This window comes from Oncorhynchus mykiss, chromosome 12, assembly GCF_013265735.2.
Source record: "Oncorhynchus mykiss isolate Arlee chromosome 12, USDA_OmykA_1.1, whole genome shotgun sequence".
Lineage (NCBI taxonomy): Eukaryota > Metazoa > Chordata > Actinopteri > Salmoniformes > Salmonidae > Oncorhynchus > Oncorhynchus mykiss.
This window is the reverse complement of record NC_048576.1, coordinates 4,294,049-4,310,612: the sequence shown is the minus strand read 5'-3', so window position 1 is coordinate 4,310,612 and position 16,564 is coordinate 4,294,049. Positions and strand designations below refer to the sequence as shown.

Genomic DNA, 16,564 nt, shown 5'->3' with positions numbered 1-16,564 from the left:
AGGACACTATTTACCCACCGACACTGGTTTTTGCAGCATTTTTATTTTATTTCAAGATGAGCAGAAGCTGCAGCAAAATGGGAGAATGCTGGCAGTATCAATATTTAAAATGTTTGGCTGTAAAGGCTAGCATGAGGGTGAAGAAGTAACTAGCCACAATGAGGTTTGTTTTTTGAAAATAGTCAGCTAACTTGGAAAGTTACCTACGTATAACTAGCTAGCTAGTTCAATTTCTCTCACAATTATAAAGCTAAAATAAAACAAAATGTGTGAGGTACAAACAGGGTTAAAACAGCACATTATTGAACTAAAATGATCTGCGTCTCTTATAGAAATATTGACACCTCTTTACTTTTTCCACATTTTGTTGTCTTACAGTCTGAATTTAAAATGTATTCTTTTGAGATTTTGTGTCACGGAGCTACACACAATACCCCATAATGACATCACAATACTCCATAATGACATTACAATACCCCATAATGACATCACAATACCCCATATTGACATCACAATACTCCATAATGACATCACAATACTCCATAATGACATCACAATACTCCATAATGACATTACAATACCGAATAATGACATCACAATAGCCCATAATGTCAAAGGAATATTAATTTGGAGAACATAATCTCAATTAATTAAAAATGAAAAGCTGAAATGTCTTGAGTCAATAAGTATTCAACCCCTTTGTTATGGCAAGCCTAATTAAGATTAATAGTAAATATTTGATTAACAAGTCACATAATAGTTTGCAATAATAGTGTTTATCATGGGTTTTGAAGGACATCTCTGTACCCCACACATATAATTGAGTTGAGTAGTGAATTTCAAGCAGTTTCAACCACAAAGACCAGGGAGGTTTTCCAATGCCTCCCAAAGATGGGCACCTTTGAATAAGCAGACATTGAATATCCCTTTCAGCATGGTGAAGTTATTCATTTTACACTTTGAGTGGTGCATCAATACAGCCAGTCACTATAAAGATACAGGTGTCCTTCCTAACTCAGTTGACGGAGAGGAAGGAAACCACTGAGAATGGATCAACAACATTGTCGTTTCTCCACAATACTAACATAAATTACAGATTGTAAAGAGAAAAGCCTGTACAGAATAAAAAATATTCTAATACATGCATCCTCTTTGCAATAAGGCCCCAACATTACGTAAAATGCAAGAAATTATTTTTTTGTCCTGAATACAAAGCAGTATGTTTGCACTTGAAACTAGCATACTCTACCCGGCCGGGTAGTGACACACAGCGCTCCTTCAACCCTGGGCATGTGGGGGGGGGGGGGGCGCTGTTCTTGAACTGTAACATCCAATCAAAATGTAGCCGCTGTAATCCAAAGGCCCATTCAAACCGTTTCAGCTAATACAAAATTCTCCAGACCTCCAGAGGAGGCATGACAAAAATGTGATTTTGGAGGTATGGCAAAAGCAAGACCAGTGCAATAGCTAGGTGTAAAGGGTTAGGACTAGGTGGTAGCACTAGGTGTCAGGACTAAGTGTTAGGACTAGGACGAGGTGTTAAGGTTAGGACTAGGTGTTAGGGTTAGGACTAGGTGTTAGGGTTAGGACTAGGTGTTTGGGTTAGGACTAGGTGTTAGTGTTAGGACTAGGTGTTAGTGTTAGGACTAGGTGTTAGGGTTAGGACTAGGTGTTAGGGTTAGGACTAGGTGTTAGGGTTAGGACTAGGTGTTTGGACTAGGTGTTAGGACTAGGTGTTAGGGTTAGGACTAGGTGTTAGGGTTAGGACTGTGTGTTAGGGTTAGGACTAGGTATTAGGACTAGGTGTTAGTGTTAGGACTAAGTGTTAGGGTTAGGACTAGGTGTTAGGGTTAGGACTAGGTGTTAGGACTAGGTGTCAGGGTCAGGACTAGGTGTTAGGACTAGGTGTTAGGACTAGGTGTTAGGGCTAGGTGTTAGGACTAGGTGTTAGGACTAGGTGTTATGGTTAGGACTAGGTGTTATGACTAGGCGTTAGGGTTAGGACTAGGTGTTAGGACTAGGTGTTATGGTGAGGACTAGATGTTAGGACTAGGTGTTATGGTTAGGACTAGGTGTTATGACTCGGTGTTAGGGTTAAGATTAGGTGTTAGGACTAGATGTTAGGGCTAGGTGTTTGGGTCAGGACCAGGTGTTAGGACTAGGTGTTAGGGTTAGGACTAGGTGTTAGGACTAGGTGTTATGGTTAGGACTAGGTGTTCAGGTTAGGACTAGGTGTTCGGGTTAGGACTAGGTGTTAGGGCTAGGTGTTAGGACTAGGTTTTAGGGTTAGGACTAGGTGTTAGGACTAGGTGTTAGGTTCAGGACTAGGTGTTATGGTTGGGACTAGATTTTAGGACTAGGGGCTAAGGTCAGGACTAGGTGTTATGACTAGGTGTTAGGGTTAGGAGTAGGTGTTAGGGTTAGGTGTTAGGACTAGGTTTTAGGTTCAGGACTAAGTGTTAGGACTAGGTGTTAGGGTTAGGACTAGGTGTTAGGACTAGGTGTTAGGGCTAGGTATTAGGACTAGGTTTTAGGGCTAGGTGTTAGGACTAGGTTTTAGGGTCAGGACTAGGTGTTAGGACTATGTGTTATGGTTAGGACTAGATGTTAGGACTAGGTGTTAGGGTTAGGACTAGGTGTTAGGTCTAGGTATTAAGACTAGGTGTTAGGGCTAGGTGTTAGGACTAGGTGTTAGAGTCAGGACTAGGTGTTAGGACTAGGTGTTATGGTTAGGACTAGGTGTTAGGGTTAGGACTAGGTGTTAGGGTTAGGACTAGGTGTTAGGGTTAGGACTAGGTGTTAGGGTTAGGACTAGGTGTTTGGACTAGGTGTTAGGACTAGGCGTTAGGGTTAGGACTAGGTGTTAGGGTTAGGACTGTGTGTTAGGGTTAGGACTAGGTATTAGGACTAGGTGTTAGTGTTAGGACTAAGTGTTAGGGTTAGGACTAGGTGTTAGGGTTAGGACTAGGTGTTAGGACTAGGTGTCAGGGTCAGGACTAGGTGTTAGGACTAGGTGTTAGGACTAGGTGTTAGGGCTAGGTGTTAGGACTAGGTGTTATGACTACGTATTAGGGTTAGGACTAGGTGTTAGGACTAGGTGTTAGGGCTAGGTATTAGGACTAGGTGTTAGGGCTAGGTGTTAGGACTAGGTTTTAGGGTTAGGACTAGGTGTTAGGACTAGGTGTTAGGGTCAGGACTAGGTGTTATGGTTGGGACTAGATTTTAGGACTAGGGGCTAAGGTCAGGACTAGGTGTTATGACTAGGTGTTAGGGTTAGGAGTAGGTGTTAGGGTTACGTGTTAGGACTAGGTTTTAGGGTCAGGACTAAGTGTTAGGACTAGGTGTTAGGGTTAGGACTAGGTGTTAGGACTAGGTGTTAGGGCTAGGTATTAGGACTAGGTGTTAGGGCTAGGTGTTAGGACTAGGTTTTAGGGTCAGGACTAGGTGTTAGGACTAGGTGTTATGGTTAGGACTAGATGTTAGGACTAGGTGTTAGGGCTAGGTGTTAGGACTAGGTGTTATGGTTAGGACTAGGTGTTAGGGTTAGGACTAGGTGTTAGGGTTAGGACTAGGTGTTAGGGTTAGGACTAGGTGTTAGGACTAGGTGTTATGGTTAGGACTAGATGTTAGGACTAGATGTTAGGACTTGGTGTCAAGGTCAGGACTAGGTGTTAGGGCTAGGACTGGGTGTTAGGGTTAGGGTTAGGACTAGGTATTAGGACTAGGTGTTAGTGTTAGGACTAAGTGTTAGGGTTAGGACTAGGTGTTAGGGTTAGGACTAGGTGTTAGGACTAGGTGTCAGGGTCAGGACTAGGTGTTAGGACTAGGTGTTAGGACTAGGTGTTAGGGCTAGGTGTTAGGACTAGGTGTTAGGACTAGGTGTTATGGTTAGGACTAGGTGTTATGACTAGGCGTTAGGGTTAGGACTAGGTGTTAGGACTAGGTGTTATGGTGAGGACTAGATGTTAGGACTAGGTGTTATGGTTAGGACTAGGTGTTATGACTCGGTGTTAGGGTTAAGATTAGGTGTTAGGACTAGATGTTAGGGCTAGGTGTTTGGGTCAGGACCAGGTGTTAGGACTAGCTGTTAGGGTTAGCACTAGGTGTTAGGACTAGGTGTTATGGTTAGGACTAGGTGTTCAGGTTAGGACTAGGTGTTCGGGTTAGGACTAGGTGTTAGGGCTAGGTGTTAGGACTAGGTTTTAGGGTTAGGACTAGGTGTTAGGACTAGGTGTTAGGGTCAGGACTAGGTGTTATTGTTGGGACTAGATTTTAGGACTAGGGGCTAAGGTCAGGACTATGTGTTATGACTAGGTGTTAGGGTTAGGAGTAGGTGTTAGGGTTAGGTGTTAGGACTAGGTTTTAGGTTCAGGACTAAGTGTTAGGACTAGGTGTTAGGGTTAGGACTAGGTGTTAGGACTAGGTGTTAGGGCTAGGTATTAGGACTAGGTTTTAGGGCTAGGTGTTAGGACTAGGTTTTAGGGTCAGGACTAGGTGTTAGGACTAAGTGTTATGGTTAGGACTAGATGTTAGGACTAGGTGTTAGGGTTAGGACTAGGTGTTAGGTCTAGGTATTAAGACTAGGTGTTAGGACTAGGTGTTAGAGTCAGGACTAGGTGTTAGGACTAGGTGTTATGGTTAGGACTAGATGTTAGGACTAGGTGTTAGGGTTAGGACTAGGTGTTAGGACTAGGTGTTATGGTTAGGACTAGATGTTAGGACCAGGTGCTAAGGTCAGGACTAGGTGTTATGACTAGGTGTTAGGGTTAGGACTAGGTTTTAGGACTAGGTGTCATGGTCAGGACTAGGTGTTAGGACTACGTGTTAGGACTAGGTGTTAGGGCTAGGTGTTAGGACTAGGTGTTATGGTTAGGACTAGATGTTAGGACTAGGTGTTAGGTTTAGGACTAGGTGTTAGGTCTAGGTATTAAGACTAGGTGTTAGGGCTAGGTGTTAGGACTAGGTTTTAGGACTAGGTTTTAGGGTTAGGACTAGGTGTTACGACTAGGAGTTAAGGTCAGGACTAGGTGTTTGGACTAGGTGTTAGGGTTAGGACTTGGTGTTAGGTCTAGGTGTTAGGGTCAGGACTAGGGGTTAAGACTAGGTGTTAGGACTAGGTGTTAAGGTTAGGACTAGGTGTTAGGACTAGATGTTAAGTTCAGGACTAGGTGATTGGACTAGGTGTTAGGGCTAGGTGTTAGGTTTAGGACTAGGTTTTTGGATTAGGAATAGGTGTTAGGACTAGGTGTTAGGGTTAGGACTTGGTGTTAGGGCTAGATGTTAGGACTTGATGTTAGGACTAGGTGTTATGGTTATCACTAGGTGTTAGGATTAGGTGGTAGGGTTAGGACTCTGTGGTTGGGCTAGGTGTTAGGATTAGGACTAGGTGTTATGGCTAGGTGTTAGGGCTAGATGTTAGGACTAGGCGATAGGAGTAAGTGTTAGGGTCAGGATTAGGTGTTAGGACTAGCTGTTCGGGTTACGACTAGATGTTAGGACTAAGTGTTAGGACTAGGTGTTAGGACTAGGTTTTTCGGCTAGGTGTTAGGGCTAGGTGTTAGGACTAGGTGTTAAGGTCAGGACTAGGTGTTAGGATTAGGTGTTAGGGTTAGGACCAGATGTTAGCGTCAGGACTAAGTGTTAGGTCTAGGTGTTAGGGTCAGGACTAGGTGTTAGGGCTAGGTGTTAAGGTCAGGACTAGGTGTTAGGACTAGGGGTTAGGGCTAGGTGTCAGGGTCAGGCCTAGGTGTTAGGACTAGGTGTTATGGTTAGGACTAGGTGTTAGGACTAGGTGTTATGGCTAAGTGTTAGGGCTAGATGTTAGGACTAGGTTATAGGACTAGGTGTTAGGGTCAGGATTACGTGTTAGGACTAGGTGTTCGGGTTATGACTAGGTGTTAGGTCTAGGTGTTAGGGTTAGTACTAGGTGTTAGGGTTAGGACTAGGTGTTAGGGGTAGGTGTTAGGAATAGATATTAGGGCCAAGACTAGGTTTTAGGACTAGGTGTTAGGGCTAGGTGTTAGAACTAGGTGTTATGGTTAGGACTAAGTGTTAGGACTAGGTGTTGGGGTTAGGGCTAGGTGTTAGGGTCAGGACTAGGTTTTAGGATGAGGTGTTAAGGCTAGGTGTTAGGACTAGGTGTTATGGTTCGGACTAGGTGTTAGGGTTAGGACTAGGTGTTAGGGATAGGTGTTAAGGTTAGGACTAGGTGTTAGAACTAGGTGTTAGGGTTAGGACTAGGTGTTATGGTTAGGACTAGGTATTAGGATTAGGTGTTATGGTTAGGACTAGGTGTTATGGTTAGGACTAGGTATTAGGATTAGGTGTTATGGTTAGGACTAGGTGTTAATGTTAGAACTAGGTGTTAGGGTTAGGACTAGGTGTTAGTGTTAGGACTAGGTGTTAGGGTTAGGACTAGGTGTTAAGGTTAGGACTAGGTGGTTAGGACTAGGCTTTAGGGCTAGGACTAGGTGTTATTTACTAGGTGTTAAGGTCAGGGCTAGGTGTTAGGATTAGGACTAGGTGTTAATGGTAGGACTTTGTGTTAGGAGTAGGTGTTAGGACTTGGTGTTAATGTTAGGACTAGGTGTTTGGACTAGGTGTTAAGGTTAGGACTAGGTGTTAGGGTTTGGACTAGGTGTTAGGACTAGGTGTTAAGGTTAGGAATAGGTGTTAGGGTTAGGACTAGGTGTTAGGACTCGGTGTTAAGGTTAGGACTAGGTGTTTGGACTAGGTGTTAGGGTTAGGACTAGGTGTTAATGGTAGGACTTTGTGTTAGGAGTAGGTGTTAGGACTTGGTGTTAATGTTAGGACTAGGTGTTTGGACTAGGTGTTAAGGTTAGGACTAGGTGTTAGGGTTTGGACTAGGTGTTAGGACTAGGTGTTAAGGTTAGGAATAGGTGTTAGGGTTAGGACTAGGTGTTAGGACTAGGTGTTAAGGTTAGGACTAGGTGTTTGGACTAGGTGTTAGGGTTAGGACTAGGTGTTATGGCTAGGTGTTAGGGCTAGATGTTAGGACTAGGTTATAGGACTAGGTGTTAGGGTCAGGATTAGGTGTTAGGACTAGGTGTTCAGGTTATGACTAGGTGTTAGGTCTAGATGTTAGGGTTAGTACTAGGTGTTAGGGTTAGGACTAGGTGTTAAGGTTAGGACTAGGTGTTAAGGTTAGGACTAGGTGTTAGGGTTAGGACTAGGTGTTAGGACTAGGTGTTAAGGTCAGGACTAGGTGTTAGGGTTAGGACTAGGTGTTAGGACTAGGTGTTAAGGTTAGGACTAGGTGTTTGGACTAGGTGTTAGGGTTAAGACTAGGTGTTATGGCTAGGTGTTAGGGCTAGATGTTAGGACTAGGTTATAGTACTAGGTGTTAGGGTCAGGATTAGGTGTTAGGACTAGGTGTTCGGGTTATGACTAGGTGTTTGGGGTAGGTGTTAGGAATAGATGTTATGGTTAGGACTAAGTGTTAGGACTAGGTGTTGGGGTTAGGACTAGGTGTTAGGGTCAGGACTAGGTTTTAGGATTAGGTGTTATGGTTAGGACTAGGTGTTATGATTAGGACTAGGTATTAGGATTAGGTGTTATGGTTACGACTAGGTGTTATGGCTAGGACTAGGTATTAAGATTAGGTGTTATGGTTAGGACTAGGTGTTAATGTTAGAACTAGGTGTTAGGGTTAGGACTAGGTGTTCAGGTTAGGACTAGGTGTTAGGGTTAGGACTAGGTTTTAGGGCTAGGACTAGGTGTTATTTACTAGGTGTTAAATCAGGGCTAGGTGTTAGGATTAGGACTAGGTGTTAATGTTAGGACTTTGTGTTAGGACTTGGTGTTAATGTTAGGACTAGGTGTTAGGACTAGGTGTTAAGGTTAGGACTAGGTGTTAGGGTTAGGACTAGGTGTAGGACTAGGTGTTAGGACTAGGTGTTAAGGTTAGGACTAGGTGTTTGGACTAGGTGTTAGAGTTAGGACTAGGTGCTAGGTCTAGGTGTTAAGGTTAGGACTAGGTGTTAGAACTAGGTGTTAGGATTAGGACTAGGTTTTAGAACTAGGTGTTATGGTTAGGACTAGGTATTGGGATTAGGTGTTATGGTTAGGACTAGGTGTTATGGTTAGGACTAGGTATTAGGATTAGGTGTTATGGTTAGGACTAGGTGTTATGGTTAGGACTAGGTGTTAGGACTAGATGTTAAGTTCAGGACTAGGTGTTTGGACTAGGTGTTAGGGCTAGGTGTTAGGGTTAGGACTAGGTTTTAGGGTTAGGACTAGGTGTTAGGGTCAGGACTAGGTGTTAAGACTAGGTGTTAGGACTAGGAGTTTGTAATTTGTTCTACTTCTCGTGTCTGTAGTTTTGCCAGTTGTGTTCGGGCAAGTACTAGGCATTGGGGTTAGGTAAAGGTATAAGGTTGTAACTCTGTGGTCATACCTTGTGTTTATTATTATTTATTTTTTTATTTAACCTTTATTTATTTCAGTTAAGAACAAATTCTTATTTCACATTGACGACCTGGCGAAATACCTCTTGTGGGGACAGGAGGCTGGGATTGAAAAAAATAAACAAGTGTATCTGTCTGTTGTCAGATCTTCATCGGGGAGGTATCCATGTACATGATGAAGTCCACACGGGCGGTGCTACTATCCCAGGAGAAGACCATCTTGACGGGGGAGTGCTGCTATCTGAACCCCCTTATCAGGAGAATCGTCAGGTTTATTGGTGAGTCAGTTCTACTTCTCATAGCTGTACGTTTGTCAGTTGTTCTACTTCTCATAGCTGTACGTTTGTCAGTTATTCTACTGGTCTTGGCTGTAGGTTTGTCAGTTATTCTACTGGTCTTGGCTGTAGGTTTGTCAGTTATTCTACTGGTCTTGGCTCTAGGTTTGTCAGTTGTTTTACTGGTCTTGGCTGTAGCTTTGTCAGTTGTTCTACTGGTCTTGGCTGTAGGTTTGTCAGTTGTTTTACTGGTCTTGGCTGTAGGTTTGTCAGTTGTTCTACTGGTCTTGGCTGTAGGTTTGTCAGTTGTTCTACTGGTCTTGGCTGTAGGTTTGTCAGTTGTTTTACTCGTCTTGGCTCTAGGTTTGTCAGTTGTTCTACTGGTCTTGGCTGTAGGTTTGTCAGTTGTTCTACTGGTCTTGTCTGTAGGTTTTGTCAGTTGTTTTACTGGTCTTGGCTGTAGGTTTGTCAGTTGTTTTACTCGTCTTGGCTGTAGGTTTGTCAGTTGTTTTACTCGTCTTGGCTGTAGGTTTGTCAGTTGTTCTACTGGTCTTGGCTCTAGGTTTGTCAGTTGTTCTACTAGTCTTGGCTGTAGGTTTGTCAGTTGTTCTACTGGTCTTGGCTCTAGGTTTGTCAGTTGTTCTACTGGTCTTGGCTGTAGGTTTGTCAGTTGTTCTACTGGTCTTGGCTGTAGGTTTGTCAGTTGTTTTACTCGTCTTGGCTCTAGGTTTGTCAGTTGTTCTACTGGTCTTGGCTGTAGGTTTGTCAGTTATTCTACTAGTCTTGGCTGTACGTTTGTCAGTTATTCTACTGGTCTTGGCTGTAGGTTTGTCAGTTATTCTACTGGTCTTGGCTGTAGGTTTGTCAGTTATTCTACTGGTCTTGGCTCTAGGTTTGTCAGTTGTTTTACTGGTCTTGGCTGTAGGTTTGTCAGTTGTTTTACTCGTCTTGGCTGTAGGTTTGTCAGTTGTTTTACTCGTCTTGGCTGTAGGTTTGTCAGTTGTTTTACTGGTCTTGGCTGTACGTTTGTCAGTTGTTCTACTGGTCTTGGCTGTAGGTTTGTCAGTTGTTCTACTGGTCTTGGCTGTAGGTTTGTCAGTTGTTCTACTGGTCTTGGCTCTAGGTTTGTCAGTTGTTCTACTGGTCTTGGCTCTAGGTTTGTCAGTTGTTCTACTGGTCTTGGCTCTAGGTTTGTCAGTTGTTTTACTGGTCTTGGCTGTAGGTTTGTCAGTTGTTTTACTGGTCTTGGCTGTAGGTTTGTCAGTTGTTTTACTCGTCTTGGCTGTAAGTTTGTCAGTTGTTTTACTGGTCTTGGCTGTACGTTTGTCAGTTGTTCTACTGGTCTTGGCTCTAGGTTTGTCAGTTGTTTTACTGGTCTTGGCTCTAGGTTTGTCAGTTGTTTTACTGGTCTTGGCTGTAGGTTTGTCAGTTGTTTTACTGGTCTTGGCTGTAGGTTTGTCAGTTGTTTTACTCGTCTTGGCTGTAAGTTTGTCAGTTGTTTTACTGGTCTTGGCTGTACGTTTGTCAGTTGTTCTACTGGTCTTGGCTCTAGGTTTGTCAGTTGTTCTACTGGTCTTGGCTGTAGGTTTTTCCATCCAGCCACTGTATTAAGTCCATCTATTAGTTCCGTTCTTCCTGTGGTACCTTCCCATGTATAAAGACATAATATCTCAGCTGGAAATTACATTTATCAGATCTCTCTGAGAGGAGAGGAGGGGCCACTGAATACACTGGGCCAGATCATACCAATCCCAAGCCTGAGAAAACACCATTACCCACGTACCCCTGTTCAGACAGAGCCAGGGGCAGCAGCATCAGTTGAATTTTACACTGTCTTCCACACTAGTGACCAGAGAGCTCACCTCTCTCTGAGCCTCGTGTCTCTCCCTCATCTCCTCAGCTCAGCGCTGGTGATATCTTTTTATGCTCATGGTTCAGTCCCAAACCCCACACTATTCTTTGTATAGGTAGTAGGGCACTACTGTTGACCAGGGCCCGCAGGTAGTAGGGGACTACTGTTGACCAGGGCCCGCAGGTAGTAGGGGACTACTGTTGACCAGGGCCCGCATGTAGTAGGGGACTACTGTTGACCAGGGCCCGCAGGTAGTAGGGGACTACTGTTGACCAGGGCCCGCAGGTAGTAGGGGACTACTGTTGACCAGGGCCCGCAGGTAGTAGGGAAATACTGTTGACCAGGGCCCGCAGGTAGTGTCGTGGAGAATCTTAACAAAATGTAACACTTACAAGAACTTGTGAATTCAATATAGGCTTTTAATACAAACACATCAGAAGCCTAGATGGTCCGCGGAACACACCCTTTTCCAGAGCACTGGCTCTGATTTATACACATACAACATATGAGTCCATCCCACATGCAAATGAAGTTACTTTCCTCAGTCCATCTGCCACCATTATATCCCAATCTGTGCGTCCTGCTTGTTCAGCTCGATAACGCCCATATCTGCTTTCAGTCAGATGGTGACAGGACCTCTTCATGTCCCAAAAATAATACATGCCCATCTTATGCTATGGGCCCCCTTACGTTCAGCCTGGTGTGTTCTTTGGTATGTCTGTCCTTATTAGGACTCGTAGACTATGTGTCTCTTCTGACATTCCTTCAGCATCTTCATGTCCTAAAAATATATGTCCTATGTCTATAGTCCATCAGTTGGTCATTTGGCTGACCCCCTCCTTTGTATGTCCCTCTGACCTTGGTTTGTCCAGCTGTCCTATGCTCTCATGGCCTTACTCTAGCCTCCTGTCCTATACAATAGACAATGCATTTTACCAGAATGGCAAATGCACTCTAAGTGTATCTTTCTCTTGTGGTACAGTATTATGTTTCTCCCTATATGTACATCTTTCTCCCACAGTAGTAGGGAAATACTGTTAACCAGGGCCCACAGGTAGTAGGGGACTACTGTTAACCAGGGCCCGCAGGTAGTAGGGAAATACTGTTAACCAGGGCCCACAGGTAGTAGGGGACTACTGTTAACCAGGGCCCACAGGTAGTAGGGGACTACTGTTGACCATAAGAGATGGGTTACCAATTAATCCCATAAGAGATGGGTTACCAATTAATCCCATAAGAGATGGGTTACCAATTAATCCCATAAGAGATGGGTTACCAATTAATCCCATAAGAGATGGGTTACCAATTAATCCCGTAAGGGATGGGTTACCAATTAATCCCTTAAGAGATGGGTTACCAATTAATCCCATAAGAGATGGGTTACCAATTAATCCTATAAAGATGGGTTACCAATTAATCCCATAAGGGATGGGTTACCAATTAATCCCATAAGAGATGGGTTACCAATTAATCCCATAAGAGATGGGTTACCAATTAATCCCATAAGGGATGGGTTACCAATTAATCCTATAAAGGATGGGTTACCAATTAAGCCCAGAAGAGATGGGTTACCAATTAATCCCATAAGAGATGGGTTACCAATTAATCCCATAAGGGATGGGTTACCAATTAATCCCATAAGGGATGGGTTACCAATTAAACCCATAGAGGATGGGTTACCAATTAATCCCATAAGAGATGGGTTACCAATTAATCCCGTAAAGGATGGGTTGACAACTAGAAAATTGACATGAAAATTAAATTAAATCTTCTCTAATATAATGAACGCTCTCGACACCTTGTCGAGTCCAACACCCCAACAAATTGAGGCTGTTCTGAGGGCAAAAGGGGGTGCAACTCAATATAAGAAAGGTGTTCCTAATGTTTTGTCCACTCTGTTTATTTCATGAACATAAACATGAAGGCAACATCACGACACAGGATCCCCAGGCAGAGAGGCCCAGTTAGAGAGGCCCAGGCAGAGAGGCCCAGGCAGAGAGGCTCAGGCAGAGAGGCCCAGGCAGAGAGGCCCAGGCAGAGAGGCCCAGGCAGAGAGGCCCAGGCAGAGAGGCCCAGGCAGAGAGGCTCAGGCAGAGAGGTCCAGGCACAGAGGCCCAGGCAGAGAGGCCCAGGCAGAGATCCCCAGGCAGAGAGGCCCAGGCAGAGAGGCTCAGGCAGAGAGGCCCAGGCAGAGAGGCCCAGGCAGAGAGGCCCAGGCGTAGTAGCTAGAGCGTTGGGCCAATAACCGAAAGGTTGCTAGATCGAATCCCTGAGCTGACAAGGTAAAGATTTGTCATTCTGCCACTGAACAAGGCAGTTAACCCACTGTTCCTAGGGCTGTCATTGTTAAATAAGAATTTGTTCTTAACTGACTTGCCTAGTTAAATAAAGGTTAAATTAAAAAAATTCCCCTCAAAATTATCACAGTTTACCATGCAGGTCAGGATCACAGGATCACAGTTTACCATGCAGGTCAGGATCACAGGATCACAGTTTACCAGGATCACAGTTTACCACGCAGGTCAGGATCACAGTTTACCATGCAGGTCAGGATCACAGTTTACCACGCAGGTCAGGGTCACAGTTTACCATGCAGGTCACAATTACAGTTTACCACGCAGGTCAGGATCACAGTTTACCATGCAGGTCACGATCACAGTTTACCATGCAGGTCAGGATCACAGTTTACCACGCAGGTCAGAATCACAGTTTACCACGCAGGTCAGAATCACAGGATCACAGTTTACCAGGATCACAGTTTACCATGCAGGTCACGATTACAGTTTACAACGCAGGTCAGAATCACATGATCACAGTTTACCAGGATCACAGTTTACCACGCAGGTCAGATCACAGTTTACCACGCAGGTCACGATCACAGTTTACCATGCAGGTCAGGATCACAGTTTACCATGCAGGTCAGGATCACAGTTTACCATGCAGGTCAGGATCACAGTTTACCATGCAGGTCACGATCACAGTTTACCACGCAGGTCAGGGTCACAGTTTACCACGCAGGTCTGGATCACAGTTTACCATGCAGGTCACGATCACAGTTTACCATGCAGGTCAGGATCACAGTTTACCATGCAGGTCAGGATCACAGTTTACCACGCAGGTCAGAATCACAGGATCACAGTTTACCATGCAGGTCACGATCACAGTTTACCATGCAGGTCAGGATCACAGTTTACCACGCAGGTCAGGATCACAGTTTACCATGCAGGTCAGGATCACAGTTTACCATGCAGGTCACGATCACAGTTTACCACGCAGGTCAGGGTCACAGTTTACCACGCAGGTCAGATCACAGTTTACCATGCAGGTCAGGATCACAGTTTACCATGCAGGTCAGGATCACAGTTTACCATGCAGGTCAGGATCACAGTTTACCACGCAGGTCAGAATCACAGGATCAGAGTTTACCAGGGCCACAGTTTACCACGCAGGTCAGGATCACAGTTTACCATGCAGGTTAGGAACACAGTTTACCATGCAGGTCAGAATCACAGTTTACCACGCAGGTCAGGATCACAGTTTACCACGCAGGTCACGATCACAGTTTACCACGCAGGTCAGGGTCACAGTTTACCATGCAGGTGAGGATCACAGTTTACCACGCAGGTCAGGATCACAGTTTACCACGCAGGTCAGGATCACAGTTACCACGCAGGTCAGAATCACAGTTTACCACGCAGGTCAGGATCACAGTTTACCATGCAGGTCAGGGTCACAGTTTACCACGCAGGTCAGAATCACAGTTTACCACGCAGGTCAGAATCACAGTTTACCACGCAGGTCAGGATCACAGTTTACCAGGATCACAGTTTACCAGGATCACAGTTTACCCCGCAGGTCAGGATCACAGTTTACCAGGGTCACAGTTTACCATGCAGGTCAGGGTCACAGTTTACCAGGGTCACAGTTTACCCCGCAGGTCAGGATCACAGTTTACCAGGGTCACAGTTTACCAGGATCACAGTTTACCCCGCAGGTCAGGATCACAGTTTACCAGGGTCACAGTTTACCATGCAGGTCAGGGTCACAGTTTACCAGGGTCACAGTTTACCATGCAGGTCAGGGTCAAGGTTTCCCCCGCAGGTCAGGGTCACAGTTTACCAGGATCACAGTTTACCAGGATTACAGTTTACCAGGATCACAGTTTACCCCTGCAGGTCAGGGTCACAGTTTACCAGGATCACAGTTTATCACACAGGTCAGGATCACAGTTTACCACACAGGTCAGGACACAGTTTACCACGCAGGTCAGGATCACAGTTTACCACGCAGGTCAGGATCACAGTTTACCATGCAGGTCAGGGTCACAGTTTACCAGGGTCACAGTTTACCCCGCAGGTCAGGATCACAGTTTACCAGGGTCACAGTTTACCAGGATCACAGTTTACCCCGCAGGTCAGGATCACAGTTTACCAGGGTCACAGTTTACCATGCAGGTCAGGGTCACAGTTTACCAGGGTCACAGTTTACCATGCAGGTCAGGGTCAAGGTTTCCCCCGCAGGTCAGGGTCACAGTTTACCAGGATCACAGTTTACCAGGATTACAGTTTACCAGGATCACAGTTTACCCCTGCAGGTCAGGGTCACAGTTTACCAGGATCACAGTTTATCACACAGGTCAGGATCACAGTTTACCACACAGGTCAGGACACAGTTTACCACGCAGGTCAGGATCACAGTTTACCACGCAGGTCAGGATCACAGTTTACCACGCAGGTCAGGATCACAGTTTACCATGCAGGTCAGGATTACAGTTTACCACGCAGGTCAGGATCAAAAGGGCTATTCATTCACTACTTTAGGAGACGTACATTGCCGTGCGAAAGTATTCACCCTTCTTGGCATTTTTCATATTTTGTTGCCTTAAAACCAGGAAATAAAATTGATTTTGGAAGAGGTTGTATCATTTGATTTACACGACATGCCTACCACTTTAAAGATGCAACATCTTTTTATTTGTGAATCAAATAAGAAATAAGAAAAAAAAAACAGAAAACTTGAGCGTGCATACCTATTCACCCCAAAAGTCAATACTTTGTAGAGACACATTTTGCAGCAATTACAGCTGCAAGTCTCCTGGGGGTATGTCTCTATAAGCTTGGCACATCTAGTCACTGGGATTTTTGCCCATTCTTCAAGACAAAACTGCTCCAGCTCCTTCAAGTTGGATGGGTTCCTGCTGGTGTACAGCAATCTTTAAAACTTCTTCAGGATTGGTGTGTCCCCTGTGGGACGGTTGAGCTAACGTAGGCTAATGCGATTAACACGAGGTTGTAAGTAACAAGAACGTTTTCCAGGACATAGACATATCTGATATTGGCAGAAAGCTTAAATTCTTGTTAATCTAACTGCACTGACCAATTTACAGTAGCTATTACAGTGAAATAATATCATGCTATTGTTTGAGGAGAGTGTACAGTTTTGAACATGAAAAATTATTAATAAACAAATTAGGCACATTTGGGCAGTCTTTGATACAACATTTTGAACAGAAATGCAATGTTTCATTGGATCCCACTAAAACGTTGCACATACACTGCTGCCATCTTGTGGCCAATATTTAAATTGCACCTGGGCCGGACTTATACATTATGATATTATCTTGCATTTCAAAGATGATGGTACAAAAAAAATACAAAACAACGGTTGGTTTTTTCTTTGTATTATCTTTTACCAGATCTACTGTGTTATATTCTCCTACATTCCTTTCACGTTTCCACAAACTACAAAGTGTTTCCTTTCAAATAGTATCAAGAATATGCATATCCTTGCATCATGTCCTGAGCGACAGACCGTTAGATATGGGTATGTCATTTTAGGAGAAAATTTAAATAAAAGGGGCAGATCCTTAATTTAGAGGTCATACCATTCTCAATTGGATTGAGGTCTGGGCCTTGACTAGGCCATTCCAAGACATTTAAATGTTTCCCCTTAAACCAGGCGAGTGTTGCTTTAGCACTATGCTTAGGGTCATTGTCCTGCTGGAAGGTGAA

The 16,564-nt window shown here is 44.4% G+C and overlaps 1 protein-coding gene across 1 annotated transcript in view; it reads left to right on the top strand.

The window, feature by feature from the left end:
- LOC110536862 (phospholipid phosphatase-related protein type 1) overlaps window positions 1–16,564 on the top strand; it is a 169,883-nt gene that overhangs the window by 94,770 nt on the left and 58,549 nt on the right. Inside the window, exon 4 of the mRNA XM_036936736.1 lies at window positions 8,572–8,704. Coding sequence (XP_036792631.1) covers window positions 8,572–8,704 — 133 coding nt within the window. The remainder of the gene's footprint in view (window positions 1–8,571; window positions 8,705–16,564) is intronic.